This window comes from Tiliqua scincoides, chromosome 7, assembly GCF_035046505.1.
Source record: "Tiliqua scincoides isolate rTilSci1 chromosome 7, rTilSci1.hap2, whole genome shotgun sequence".
Classification (NCBI taxonomy): Eukaryota; Metazoa; Chordata; class Lepidosauria; order Squamata; family Scincidae; genus Tiliqua; species Tiliqua scincoides.
Window position 1 is genome coordinate 32,171,137 of NC_089827.1, and position 14,387 is coordinate 32,185,523.

The window sequence follows — 14,387 nt, forward strand, 5'->3', positions numbered from 1 at the left end:
TTTTAGAATCTGTTTCATCTGAGCAGCTGTCTGACACCAATACTTTTTGCTTTTTCATACATCCACCATATATGATAAAATGAACTTTCTTGTTTTTTACATTTCCAACATCTGTTTCACACATTTTCATACATTTTTGCAAGTTTACTAAGCATCATGTACCACCTATATATCATTTTATAGAAATTTTCCTTAATATTCATATTTAAGGTAAATTTCAAGTGTTTGGTCCATGTTGTTTCCTATTGTTCCATTAAGATATCATGCCCCACATTTTTCACCCATTGAATCATATTTTCTTTAACCTGTTCATCTTCTGCCTTGTATTTATACATTTTGGCAATGATATTCTGAATTTCTTCCCCATCTAATTGTATTTCTAGTTTGGTATCTTTCTCTTCAAAAAAGGGAATGTTCTCATTAAATCACCACCACTGCTCTAAAAACCATTAACTGGAAAGTTGCATTAGTATCACAAGACAGTATATACCTGTGAAAGACTGCAATCCCATAAGCATTTATTCAAATTCTGTAGGTTGCCCAATTTAAGGGATCATCATGGCTACATTTAATCTCCATAAAATCCAGTTAAAATATCAAAATGACAATCAACTAATAAATCAGTCTCTGCACATGAACTGGAGGTTTCCATGACTTTGTGTACCTTGGCTCAACGATCTCTGACACTCTTTCTCTCGATACCGAGCTAAACAAACGCATCAGTAAAGCAGCTACCACGTTTTCCAGACTCACAAAGAGAGTCTGGTCCAACAAGATGCTGACGGAACATACCAAGATCCAGGTCTACAGAGCTTGTGTCCTGAGTACACTTCTGCACTGCAGCGAGTCATGGACTCTTCGCTCACAGCAGGAGAGGAAACCGAACGCTTTCCACATGTGCTGCCTCCGGCGCATCCTCGGCATCACCTGGCAGGACAAAGTTCCAAACAACACAGTCCTGGAACGAGCTGGAATCCCTAGCATGTATGCACTGCTGAAACAGAGATGCCTGCGTTGGCTCGGTCATGTCGTGAGAATGGATGATGGCTGGATCCCAAAGGATCTCCTCTAAGGAGAACTTGTGCAAGGAAAGCACCCTACAGGTAGACCACAGCTGCGATACAAGGACATCTGCAAGAGGGATCTGAAGGCCTTAGGAGTGGACCTCAACAGGTGGGAAACCCTGGCCTCTGAGCGGCCCGCTTGGAGGCAGGCTGTGCAGCATGGCCTTTCCCAGTTTGAAGAGACACTTGGCCATCAGACTGAGGCAAAGAAGGAAGGCCCGTAGCCAGGGAGACAGACCAGGGACAGACTGCACCTGCTCCCAGTGTGGAAGGGATTGTCACTCCCGAATCGGCCTTTTCAGCCACACTAGACGCTGTTCCAGAACCACCATTCAGAGCACGATACCATAGTCTCTCGAGACTGAAGGTTGCCAACAGAACAAAATAACAGCGATACAACTTAAAGTTAACCCAAACACAACCAAAAAAAAGTGTGCGCTGTCTGCTTAAAAGAGGAACCAGCAGGGAGGGAGTTCCACAATCAGGGGCCACCACCAAAATGGTCCTGTTACATGTCGTGTATGGACATGTAAAAGGCAGATTATGGACAGACTTGTCTAGAAGGAGATGGTCTTTCAGGTACTTGGTCCCCAGCCTTTTATGACTTTGTAGGCCATAATTAGCACCTTGAATTATGCCCAGAAACAAACTGGAAGCTATTGCAGATTACAGAGCTCAGATTAAATGTGCTTCAGCCAGGAGCTTCTGCATTCTGTTGATGTTTTCAGACAGCCCCAAATACACCGTGTTACACTAGTACAAATAAGATACCACCAAAACGCATATCACTGTAGCCAGATCTGCAGGAAGGGCAACAGTTGAGGGTCATCAGTATTGAACATTTGACACCTCCCCCAGCATATTCATGTTGATGTTGAACAGCATGGGGCAGGAGACAGAATTCTGCAGGACCCCAGAGGCCAATGGCCAAGCAGAAGGACCCCTAGCCATCTTTTTAGGAAGAAATGCCACAGAAATGCCACAGACCACAGACCTAACTTTTGAGTAATCATTCAAAGAGAAATAGGACCTTCTCGTTTTGCATGTTAATATGTGTCTTTTATTAAACATATTCAAAAGGCAAATTGACCCACAGGGCTCAATCATTCATAAGGAAATCTCATGGCCACTAAGGAAAAGCAACTTCCGAAGGGGACAGTTTGGAACAGAAAAGCAGTGGGAAGAGGAGGAGAAGCAACTATTCAGCTTTTCCCTGACTGCTGCTATTCCACTCTTCCTCCTCCTCATAGCTTATTTTTCCCCAGATGCATTATAAACACATCTGGCAGCCCCACATGATTGAATTGGAAGTCGCTGAGGAAAGCAGTATCAGGGTTTTGTTAGCAACACTTGCATGATCCACAATTTCCTAGTAAATTCCACAGATAGCTGTTGTAACAGTGAGCTATATCTTTACCTCCTGAGCACCTAAACAAATAAATCTGTGGGTTTCATTACAAAATTGTAAACACCTAAGAGAGCACCTCAATGAATTTCCATTTCTAGTTATTTAATAGATTTCTACCCTGCCTTTTCTCCATGATTATGGGTTCCCAAGGTGGGTATATTCTGGATCCAACAATGGAAATAACAGGTTATGATGTGCCATTAGATCCTACAATTGTACTCTTTTGCTTTGTTAGATCTGCTCTGCTAGAGGACATGAACATGGCAATAATCTTTGATAGCATCCATTACATGTGGAAAAGAGTAGATCCTCCTATGATATCAAGACGAATACTCAGACCTGATGTATTCAATACATAATTAATTAGTAAGCAGAGAAATATGGTTTTGATCCAGGAAAGACAATACACAGATAATTATTTCATTCAAAAATTGAGCAATTTGGAGCATACAGGATAATATATGAACAAAAAGTTGTTAGAAGTTTTAAAAAATTCTTTTTAACTAAACGAATGTTTATAGCTTTTGGATGAAACGGATGTGTGCATGTGAACACAGTAGTTGTGTTTAGTATGTTGATGAGGAGGAAGAGAGAATTGCTAAGACTGTTTTGTTTGTTGTTAAACGTTTTGAACTAAGAAAAGCAAAGACGCAGCTCTAGCTTCAATCTCATTTATGCAAGATCTTGTATGAAGCCCAGAGAATTGCAGAAAGGAATAGGGATGAAAGGTTACAAGACAATCAACAAATTCCAGAAATGTTACACTGAAATTACACAGATGGGGCAATGGGAGGTTGTTGCAAGTCCCCCAAAAGGAATTCAAGCTTTCTTGTTTGAACATTGCCTCTGCGTTCTGCAGCTAAGAGCAGCTCTGGGTGTGATTTGGACTGCAGCATGTGGGGAAAGGGTCGGAACCCCTCCCTCCCAGATTTGTGACTCCAATCCAAATCAGGGCCTCCCAGCTGCTTTTAACAAAAGACAAAGATGGTAAAAGATGCATTTCCTCAGCTCCTGAGGTTGACAACGCAAGTGCCGCTGGGTCAGACCAAAAAGTCAGTCTAGTCTGGCATCTTGTTTCCAATACAACCTGAAGACTTTGGGATGCACCCAAACAGCATCTGACACAATCCCATACTGCTTGTCCTTAGCAGTGCACTCAAAGATATACTGCACCTGAAACTAGAGGTTCCACTTAGCAATCCTGATTAATGCAATTTAGCACTTGAGAACAGCTACCAAATCCAGACCCTGAGACGGTCCTACCCCTTGAAGAGTCATAACAAGCAGCATTTTTACTGGGTGACATTTATCTCAAAATGCTACCATGATGGAAGAAGCTGGAACTGGCAAAATTTCCCTTGCTGTGCAACTCTTAAAGGTACAAGAACATTCTTGGAGTAGAAACTTGGCAACCCTGCATTTAAGTGGGAGTAGATCTTGCATCCTCTGTTTAGCACAGATGACCAATTTTTTTTACTGGTTCCAGATCTCAACCTTTTAACAGCAACCTGACTCATAGGAAGGAATTGGATAAATGTGTTCCCACCGCATCAGGAAAAACACCACCTGCTGCATTGCAATGTATTGAAGGCACAGGAGCAGAGCCCTGAATCTGACTCCTGCTTCTTCTGCTCTTTTGCAGAGGGGCTGCAACTCAGTGGTGGAGTATCTGCTCTGAAAAATGTTCCCAGTTTTTCCCAATGTTCCCTTGTCTCCCCACATAGGGCTGGGAAAGATCCCCCTTTGGAATCCTGGGGAGCTGGATTCAGGAGCTCAGCAGGAGGCAGTTTCGTGCGTCACTTAGGTGGCTGCCACAGATTCATATTCATTGCACAGCAGCAATCATACAGTTTTTACAAAAGCAAACTTACGTTGTCGATGAGGCCATAATCCAGAATTTCAGCCTCTTCCAGCTCCTGGGCTAAAAGTTCCAGGTCTTGCTGTCCAGAAATGACTGAGAAACCCAAGCAAAGCCACATCAGCTGAAACACAGTAGAAGTCATATCTGTATCCAGAAGCCACCCCCACCCCCCAGCTAAGAGGAACTGGGAGAGGATAGAAAGCAAAAGTGCTGCGGCTGCTGCCTGCAGCTCACTGGGGTGGGGAAAGCATCTGACAGGAGCCTGCTAGGCTGCCTGCCCCACCCTTCCCTCCTCCCCTGGACCAGCCCCTTTGCCAGAGTTCACAGCCAAGTTTGGGATTTCCTTGCTCTTCTTTGATTTACCAGAAAGGGGAGGGGGGATGTTCCTGCTAGATACTCTGATCAGTCTGGGGCTTAGTTGCTCGGCTTGCCAGAGTTTCTTTTGGTCCTGGACCCAGTTCTCAATGCCAGTTGAGAGCACCATGTTGTGTCAAGTGAGAAAAAGAGGGTGCCTCTGTGCATTTGAAGGGTGCTGATATTACTGTCTTCACAATCAGTTCCATCACCTCTGTGCACATCAGCAGAGGTAAGCCTGAGAGTTTTTCTCCTGAGCAATTCACCAGGAGCTCTGTGGCCACCTGGCAATCCTCAGGCCCTCCCTTCTTTCACCACTACCAAACACATAAAAGTGAAAGCCACTGACACTCAATACCAAATCAGGCTAGGGTAGTGGTTCCCAAACTGTGAGCCGTAGCTCCCCAAGGAGCTGTGGAAACCAGCCGAGGAGCTGTGAAATTCTTGCAAAATACTTTCAGCCCTGCTGGATCAGGTCATAGGCCCATCTAGTTCAGCTTCCTGTATCTCACAGTGGCCCGCCAAATGCCTCGGGTAGCACACAAGACCACAAGAGACCTGCATCCTGGTGCCCTCCCTTGCATCTGGCATTCTGATGTAAACCATTTCTAAAATCAGGAGGTTGCACATACACACCGTGGCTTGTAACCCATGATGGATTTTTCTTCCAGAAATTTGTCCAGTCCCCTTTTAAATGCATCTAGGCCAGATGCCATGACCACATCCTGTGGCAAAGAGTTCCACAAATTAACTACACGCTGAGTAAAGAAATATTTTCTTTTGTCTGTCCTAACTCTCCCAACACTCAATTTTAGTGGATGTCCCCTGGTTCTGGTGTTGTGTGAGAGGGAAAAGAGCATCTCTCTATCCACTTTTTCCTTCCCATGCATAATTTTGTATGTCGTGTCCCCCCCCCCCATATACTTGCCACCATATACAATGTATAGGATTGTAGCCCTAATAGAAAGCCATGGCCAATGGCCCAGTAGGTCAAGGGAGCCACCAGTCAAAAAAAATTGGGAAATACTAGGCTAGGGAAAAGTCTGTTCTTTGTCCTGCTAATTGGGTAAAGAGGCATTTATAAATACACTTCTTGTATTTATCAAGGAGAGAGTCACTGTCCCTATTCACCCCAGCAGAGCACCCTTTCAAGTGGCTGTCTGCTAGATTTCCTTCTGCATCTTTTTAGATTTTTGAACCCTCTTAAACTCGGAACTGTTGATTGATTTTGTTCAATCAACCCAACCATAAATTCACTCACCCACTAACTAATATTGTATCTTCTGATGGGTCAGCCACTTTTTGAGCCAAACTTGATTGAAAAGCAGGGTACAAATATAATAAATACATTATATTTTGATTGTGAACAAGTCGGGGACAAGGAACCATTATATATTTATTTTACTATGCAAACCACTTTATGAATGACTTTGGGGTGAAAAGCAGGACATAAATATTCTCACCAACAACAAAGCCCTATTTTGGCTTCAGACCTGGCTGTATGAAGTACTGCCTGCTTACACAAAGATTTCCCCACCAACTGAAATAATCATCTGAAATCCTTCCCCAGGTACCTTTCCTGTTTAAGAACAAATGAGATGTAATGTTAATGCTATCATTGTCTAGTTAGGGTCCTGTTTCTACTTCAAAGTAGCAGCTGTGCAGGGTCCAATTCAGATGGGTATTGGAAACCAAGGTGCAGAGGTAGAGGTGTTTAAACCTTTACTGCTGGGCCATTTTCCAGTGGCGTCGCTAAGGAGGTGTGGGGTGTGTGGACCACATCAGGTGACGCACTCGGGGTGGGGGGGCACCACTACAAGTGGAGCCTGTTTATCCACGGATTTTATGTCTGTGGACCTGGCTCAACACGGGTCCCATGGACTCGTGTTGAACCAGATTTGGCCCAACCAGAACCCTCCGAAGGCATCCAGAGCTGTGCTCCGGTCACATCCGGAGGGCTTTCTAAAGCCCGCAGAGGCGGTGTGTGTCTGCCTGTGGCCTCTGCAGGCTTCAGACAGGCTTAAGGCAAAAAAAAAAAAAAGCTACTTCAAACCAGAAGTGATGTTTTTATGCCTTTTAAGGTGTTCTGAAATCTGGGAAAGTCTCAGGGTTCCTTAAGCCTCAGAATGCCTTAAAGATGCCACTTCCAGTTTCCCGAGGAAAACCAGAAGCAGCAGGGTTTTTTGTGGGTTTTTTGTTTGTTTTTTTGCTTTAAAGGCCATTCTGAAGCCTGCAGAGGCTGAGGGTGGACGCATGCCACCTCTGGGGGCTTCAGAAAGCCCTCTGGTCACCTTCAGAGGTTTTAAAGGGCCAAACACTGTGAATTTGCTTATCCATCGTTTTTGGTATCCATGGGGGGTCCAAGAACAGATCCTTCATGGCTACCGAGGTCTCATGTACACTAGCCAAAATTGTGAAATCTTGGTATTTTTGAATAATACCATAATGTTATATATCATACAATATGGAATTTCATGCAGAACGCAATACAATAAACCACATTGAAATATCTGTATTCTATGAAAAGTTATGGACAAATAACCAGAAAATGAAAACACAACTGCCATATGTAACAAAAAGTGGATTTTCTTCTGAACTAACCAGTGAGACTTATTGTTCTGAGAGCCAGTGAGGTGTTATTACAGCAGTGAACCAATGAGGTGTTTGTATAAGTCATACATTTCCATGTATCAGAGCTAATACTAGAACACTTATACATTTGCTTGAGTGCCATCAAGTTGGTCACTGGTTTTTGTTGGTTACTGATTTGTTGGGTGTCCTGTACTGTTATATATTTAAATAAGTAACTAAAGTTAACGGAGGTTACACCATCTCTAATGATGCCACTGTATTTAGGTTGTACATATGATATTGTAATTTATTCTGAATGGTCTGATATGGGAGGCGGTCCAACATGGTCCATAATAAGCTCTCAGACTGGGTGACACAAACCCTGGTGATGCCTTTTTATTTTTCCACCTAATATGCCTATTGGCTACATTTCCTGCCGAATGTGGCAATTTTACTGCATAGGTGCCACTTGCTACATAGGGGTTGACATTTCTGTAATGAATAAACATTGAAAAGAGAACCAGTGGAGGGACTTTGTGCCTTGGTTCCTGTTGTACCACTGCCCCCATGGGAAACGGAATACTGACCTGCTTCATATGAATTGTGAGGTCCTTGTGCTTTGAACTTTCTAAATATTATGTTAACGCTGTAATAGTATTCTTGATGTTGAACAGAGATGGTGCAGGGAAGGTGACCCCATCACTACTGTACTCTGCTATAGATCTCCTCCCTGCATCTGCTCTCTCAGGTGGATCTACATACAAGACTTGGAATAAAGAAATGTGCTGATGTATCTCCAATGAAGAAGCCCCAGACAGAGATTTCAAAGGTGGGATTGACTCGGAGAGGCAGCCAGGGCAGGCTTATGGTGGCAGGCTCCACCTCCAACTGCCATGCATAGCATGGTCCTTATGCTTGTATGCATGCACACACACACACACACACACACACACACACACACACTGAATATGTGTAGGCTCTTGTAGCTGCCACCCTGCACAATGTAAAATGGATGTTCCTGAATTTTGACTGCACACAGGATTTATGCGCCTGGCAGCTCACTGTTCCTAGTTTACCTCTTGGAAAGATATTTGGAATGTATTGAAAAAACATTTATTTTGTTATGTGCTTATAGCATATACTGGAGGTTAGAAGGCCTTATTTGCCAAAGTATCTACCATATAGAGTTGAAACTCTTAACAGTTCTCCAGGATAGACAAGCATAGAAACTATAACTGCGCACATCACGCCACCTAGTGGTGCTGTGCACCAATTTTTTAAAAGGGCTTTGTGACTGTCCCTGGGAGTGAATTTTGTTTCTACTCTCTGTGAGGTTGTCCATACAGCAATGGCTCAACTCTGGCTCAAATCCATGTGAAGAGCCCGCACCATCTCTTGCTTTCTTTCTTTTTATTTACTCAGCGTGTGGTTGTTCTGTGGAACTCATTGCCACAGAATATGGTGATGGCATCTGGCCTAGATGCCTTTAAAAGGGGATTGGACAAATATCTAGAGGAAAAATCCATTACGGGTTACAAGCCATGATGTGCATGTGCAACCTCCTGATTTTAGAAATGGGCTATGTTAGAATGCCAGATGCAAGGGAGGGCACCAGGATGCAGGTCTCTTGTTATCAGGTGTGCTCCCTGGGGCATTTGTGGGCCACTGTGAGATACAGGAAGCTGGACTAAATGGGCCTATGGCCTGATCCAGTGGGGCATGTTCTTATGAACCCAACTATTCTCACCTGCATATTTTATACCCAAACAGCCCCAGCTACTCTAATACCAATGTAAGAGAAAGTAAAAACCCACATGAACAACAGTTTCATGACAGGAATGAAGCTTTTAGAGTTCCCAAAACACTCTGGGTGACTCAGAAAGTCCACCCATTAGGACATGTTTTCGAGTTGTGTTAAAGGGGGCAGAGACTCATGACTTGACTCGAGTCAGGAGATGCTGGATTTGCCCATTTCTGGTGATACACAGGTTCAGCAATATGGGAAAGAACTGCAGGGAACCGGTTTATGCCAGACTCCCCTGGAGCCTATTCTAGGCCACACCTTAACCATAGTTCATTTATTTATTTATTTATTTTTCTGTTTTTATATTGACTTTCCTCCAAGGAGCTCAGGGTGGTGTATGTGGTTTTTTTCCCCTCCTCTTGTTCTCACAACCACCCTGTGAGGTAGGTGAGGCTGCGATATGACTGGCCCAAGGTTACCCAGGAAGTTTCATGGCTGAGCAGGGATCTTAAAGTGGATCTTCCAGGTTTAAGTCCAACTTCTGAACCACCACACCACCCTGGGTCTTTATTGCAGAGCTAGAGCCTGAATGGAAAAGCTCTGTGGAATTTGATCTTTAACGAAATAGTAAGTTTGTCTAAAACCTTCTGAGGCTTGGTGATTGAAAGCAAGCATTGCTACTTGAAACCACAGATACAGGTGTTGTATGGTTCTTCCTTCCTGCTTTGGGATCAATAGCAGCTTGGGGGACAGTCCCCAAAATATCACTGGGTAAAATCCCCCCCTCCAACACCACTGAACTGACAGCACAGTCATGACAACACTTTCCTGGGAGTAAGCCCCATTGATTCTAATGGGACTTACTTCTGAGTAGACATGCATAGGACTGGGCTGTTAGTCAGCATATGTCAGCCTCTATACTGGCAGAAATTGAAGAGAAAGGTTCTGTTTTCTCAGAACATGGAGATGGAGCTGCAAGAGAGATACGTGGCAAGAAGCTTCACCTGTTTTATTTCTGCTTAAGTTTAAGGCAGGGCTTTTCAAACTGGGGCATCATGACACCCCAGCCAGAGAGCCCTGGCCACTTTCCCCTTAAGGTGCCGGGCCAGGGGGGAGGCAGCAACACGATCCCCAGGATTGTGTTGCTGGGGGGGGGGGAGCTGCAGGGACTGGGATGCACTCACCAGTCTCTGAAGTGGCCTGTTGGGGGTGCAGGGAGCCCTGCGTGAGTGTCTGTAGGGCTCCCTGCAGCTTAAAAAGTGAAAACACAGCAATCACACTCCATCTCCACAAAACCTCTGCTGCCTCCCCCCCCCCCCCCAGAACTTACCATGGTTCAAACTCTCCCTGAGTGTTTGAAAACCCCTGGTTTAAGGCTTTAGGACCCCTTTGAAAAGAAATAGATCGAGCAAAATTCCCTGTCTATGCAAGGGGAAGCCAACATTTTTAAAAACAGGGCTCTTGCTGGTCTCAAATTAGAATTTCCTTTCCAGGAAACATGGACACAGGGACAGGGTGATAACTGAAGCATTGTAGAGATACAGAATTAAAGCTCTCCCCTCTCTGCTGCTGTCCTGATCCATCAGGAGCACACATGACTGCTATTTACAGTTGTTTTTTTTAAAGCAATCATGCAGGCCTCTGGGACACCAAGTGCCTTTGGGAACAAAGTGCCAGGTAAGGCACTGTGAGTTTAGCATCTGGGCGAGGAGAAGACAAGTGGACCTCTAAGTTTTGGAGAAGGAAAGGAGGAGGAAGAGCAGGTAAGTGTACTCTTTCTAACCCTTTGTCTTTCTAACTCCTTGTCTTCTAACTTTAAATCAACCTTAAATCAACATTGAAATTTAGCTTTACCCAAGCTTTACCTAAGTTAGCACCTAATCTAACCTAAGGGAGGGAATCTAAGGTCCAGCGAGGTGGGGCACAGGAGCTAGGTGAGGGCAATAAAAATAAATACATAGGTGTGTACATAGGTCTACGCTGAGCAGGAGCAGAGTCCTACTTGTGAGTAAGAGCCCAATGGTCAGGCACTTGGAAAAATAAATAAAACAGAGGAGAATAAAGTGGAACACAAGTTTTTCTACTTTGTTTTAAATTAACCCTATACTTAACCTAAGTTAAACTTAATCTAAGTTAGAACATAATCTAAACAGTTCAGTAAATTGCGACACAGGATCTAGGTGAGAGCAATAAATAAATAAACAAGCTCAAATAAAAACTAGCTTGAGGTTAAAAACAGTCCAGCCTAAGAGAACTGAACTAGGAGGGTAAGAACCTAGGAAGGGCCAGTTCCCAACCAGACAGGGCAATTTAGCATAGTCATTGAGCTTTAGGAGGTGATAAGAGCCCCATTAGGCTAATCCAAGCAACCCATTCAGGGGCCTGCAGAGTGGATTAAGCCCATCAACAGCCTTTTGTCTTCCTGAGCTTTTGTAATCTCACCTGGGAAGACCAGCCCCCCCTTTCAATCAGCAAGGAAGGAGGACTTTCGATGGCTCCTAAATGGGAAACCCATTGAGCAGGTTAAAGTAATAAAATATCTGGGGGTGATCTTTCACTATCAAGGAGGCTGTTTGGCCCATAAAAACTATGTCAGTCAATCAGCACAGAAAACATCTAGTGCCATTTATCGTTTTTATTCAACTAAAGGCACCAAATTTCTCCCTGTGGCTTTAAGGCTGCATACTGCCAAAACTAGGATTCAATTGCTCTATGGTTCTGAGATCGCCCCATATTTAAATACCAGGTCTCTGGAGGTGATCCAGACCAAATTTTTGTGTCAATTGATGTACGTTCCCCAATGTGTACCGAACACTGTGGTTAGGCTGGAAACCGGTACCCCAAGTATAGAGATGTCGATGTGGCTAAATGCCTTACATTATTTCTTGAAGATTCTCTCGAGACAGGATAACTTTACTTATTTGATCCTTTCGGATCCCTTCGCAGGCACCTGGGAAAGAAGGTGCTTGGATCATTTCAAACTCTGTGATCTCTCTCCAGAGTCTTTAATGATGATGAGTCCGGGAGACACAAAAGAAATATTGCATCAGAGGTTGGTGGACCTTGAAATGAGTTCTGCGTTTTGATGTTTCTGTGTTTGAAATGAGCCAGTTCTGCGTTTGAAATGAGCCAGTCTTTCTGTGTATGTTTTTCTTGGGGATCAAGCTTTTGTACTTTCACCTGCCAGATATTTTTATAATACTGTTATTCCTAAATTTAGGATTGCTTTTACCAAAGCTAGGTGTAATGTACTTTTTTCAGCAGTTCTTTTGGGGCGCTATGCAAGGTGTCCCTATTCAGAGAGACTGTGCCCCTGCCCTCAAAATGTGGTGGAGACAACTGCTCACATTGTTTTGCAATGTCCATATTACGATGATTTGAGAGCTAAATTTATCTCCCCAATTTTCGGTACTGAAACAGGGATGCTGGTGGAGGAGCAGCTTGCTTTTCTGCTTTCTGACGTATACTCTGATGTATCATTCAGGGTTGTCCGCTTTTGTTATGCTGCACAGTTGGTAAGAAAGAAAATGGAGAGTGTAAACCTCTGATTTTATGACTTTATATATATGTAAAGGGGTGTTGGTTTTAATTCTGTGTATTTTGTTTTGTTGTCTGTGTCTAGCTGGTCGGATGACCGTAAATAAAGTATCTATCTATCAGCAAGGGAGGAGGGAGGAGGAGCTAGCTAGGGGTATAAAGCTAGTGCCTGCCACCGCATGAGCCTTTCTGCATAAGCGTATGTGGTCTCTGGGAACAAAGTGCCAGGTAAGGCACTGCGAGTTTAGTATCTGTGCGAGTTCAGCAGCAGGAAGCCAGGGCCCCAGATACCGCCCTTCTCTTCGCTTGAGAAGAGGGCCGCAAACAGTGTAGGGTTTTTTAAGTACCCCTAAATAAAAACAAAAAAAAAGCTATTCAGTCAGACAACCAGCAGCAGGGTGGGGGCTATCCAGTGTTCTGCATAGAGTGCCACATGTATGACTATATGCCTCTGGGGCATGTCATGGGTGTGTCCTCGGTACAAGGAGCTCCAGGGTTTCAGGGAACGCGTCCACTCCCTTGAAGCCTTGGTGGTCAACCTGGAGAAGCAGAGGCAGGCAAAGAAGGACCGTGGGGAGACTTCCGGGGATAATCAGGCTTTGTTCCAACCTCAGCTGTGCCCGGGTGGGAAGTCTCGGGGCTGAAGGACGTCATCCTGGAGAGGAGGGAAACAATCCCCTAGGGGGGACCCCTTCTCCAGGGAACGGGCCTGTATCTGAACACTCAGGATACTCCTAGACGGGAGGGGGCTCGGGGGCTTCTTGTAGTGGGATTCAATTATTAGAAACATAGAGAGGGAGGTTTGCGACGGATGTGAGGACCGCATGGCGACTTGCCTGCCTGGTGCGAAGGTTGCGGACCTCACTTCTCATCTAGACAGGCCGGTAGACAGTGCTGGAGAGGAGGTAGCGGTTGTGGTGCATGTCGGCACCAACGACGTGGGCAAGTGTAGCCGGGAGGTCCTGGAGGTCAAATTTAGGCTTTTAGGTAGGAAGCTAAAGCCAGGACCTCAAAGGTAGCGTTCTCTGAAGTGCTACCTGTTCCACGCGCAGGGCCAGCTAGGCAGATGGAGATCAGGGGTCTCAATGCGTGGATGAGACGGTGGTGTAGGGTGTAGGGGTTTAGATTCGTTAGGCACTGGGGAATGTTTTGGGACAAGCAGGGCCTGTACGAGAGGGACGGGCTTCACTTGAACCAGAATGGAACCAGACTGCTGGCACGTAACATTAAAAAGGTGGCTGAGCAGCTTTTAAACTGATCCCTGGGGGAAGGCCGACAGGAGCCGAGGGGCATCTGGTTCGGGACTCCTCATCCCTATGGGACGAGGATGGGGAGGTTAGAGAACAACAAGACAAAGGCAGAGTAGGAGAAGAAATTGGGAATGGTAGCGTGATAGGATGTGATAGACGGTTTGGCACAATGAGAGGATGCGGAGACAAAGGAGCGAATAAGTAGCCCATCCTGGGGCATTCCATGTACAAATGCTTTTATGCAAATGCCTGAAGTCTCCGAGCAAAGATGGGAGAACTGGAATGTCTGGTGACAAGGGAAAACATTGACATAGTGGGCATAACGGAAACTTGGTGGAATGCAAAGAATCAGTGGGATACCGCAATCCTGGGCTATAAACTATACAGGAGGGACAGGGAGGGAAGTGTTGGAGGTGGGGTGGCCATTTATGTTAAGGAAGGGATAGAATCCAGCAAAGTAGAGATTGAAGGTGGGTCCAACTCCACCGTAGAATCTCTGTGGGTTAAAATACCAGGCCTGTGGAGCGATGTAATACTGGGGGCATACTACCATCTTCCAGACCAGAAATCAGAAGGGGACCTTGAAATGAGGAAATAG

The 14,387-nt window shown here is 44.9% G+C and overlaps 1 protein-coding gene across 2 annotated transcripts in view; it reads right to left on the reverse strand.

The window, feature by feature from the left end:
- Positions 1–4,551, reverse strand: part of ITIH5 (inter-alpha-trypsin inhibitor heavy chain 5) — a 73,106-nt gene extending 68,555 nt beyond the window's left edge. For both annotated transcript variants that reach the window (XM_066633224.1, XM_066633223.1), the window contains exon 1: positions 4,344–4,551. In XM_066633224.1, coding sequence (XP_066489321.1) covers positions 4,344–4,475 — 132 coding nt within the window. In that variant the 5' untranslated portion in view covers positions 4,476–4,551. The remainder of the gene's footprint in view (positions 1–4,343) is intronic.
- Between the last annotated feature and the right edge of the window lie 9,836 nt (positions 4,552–14,387).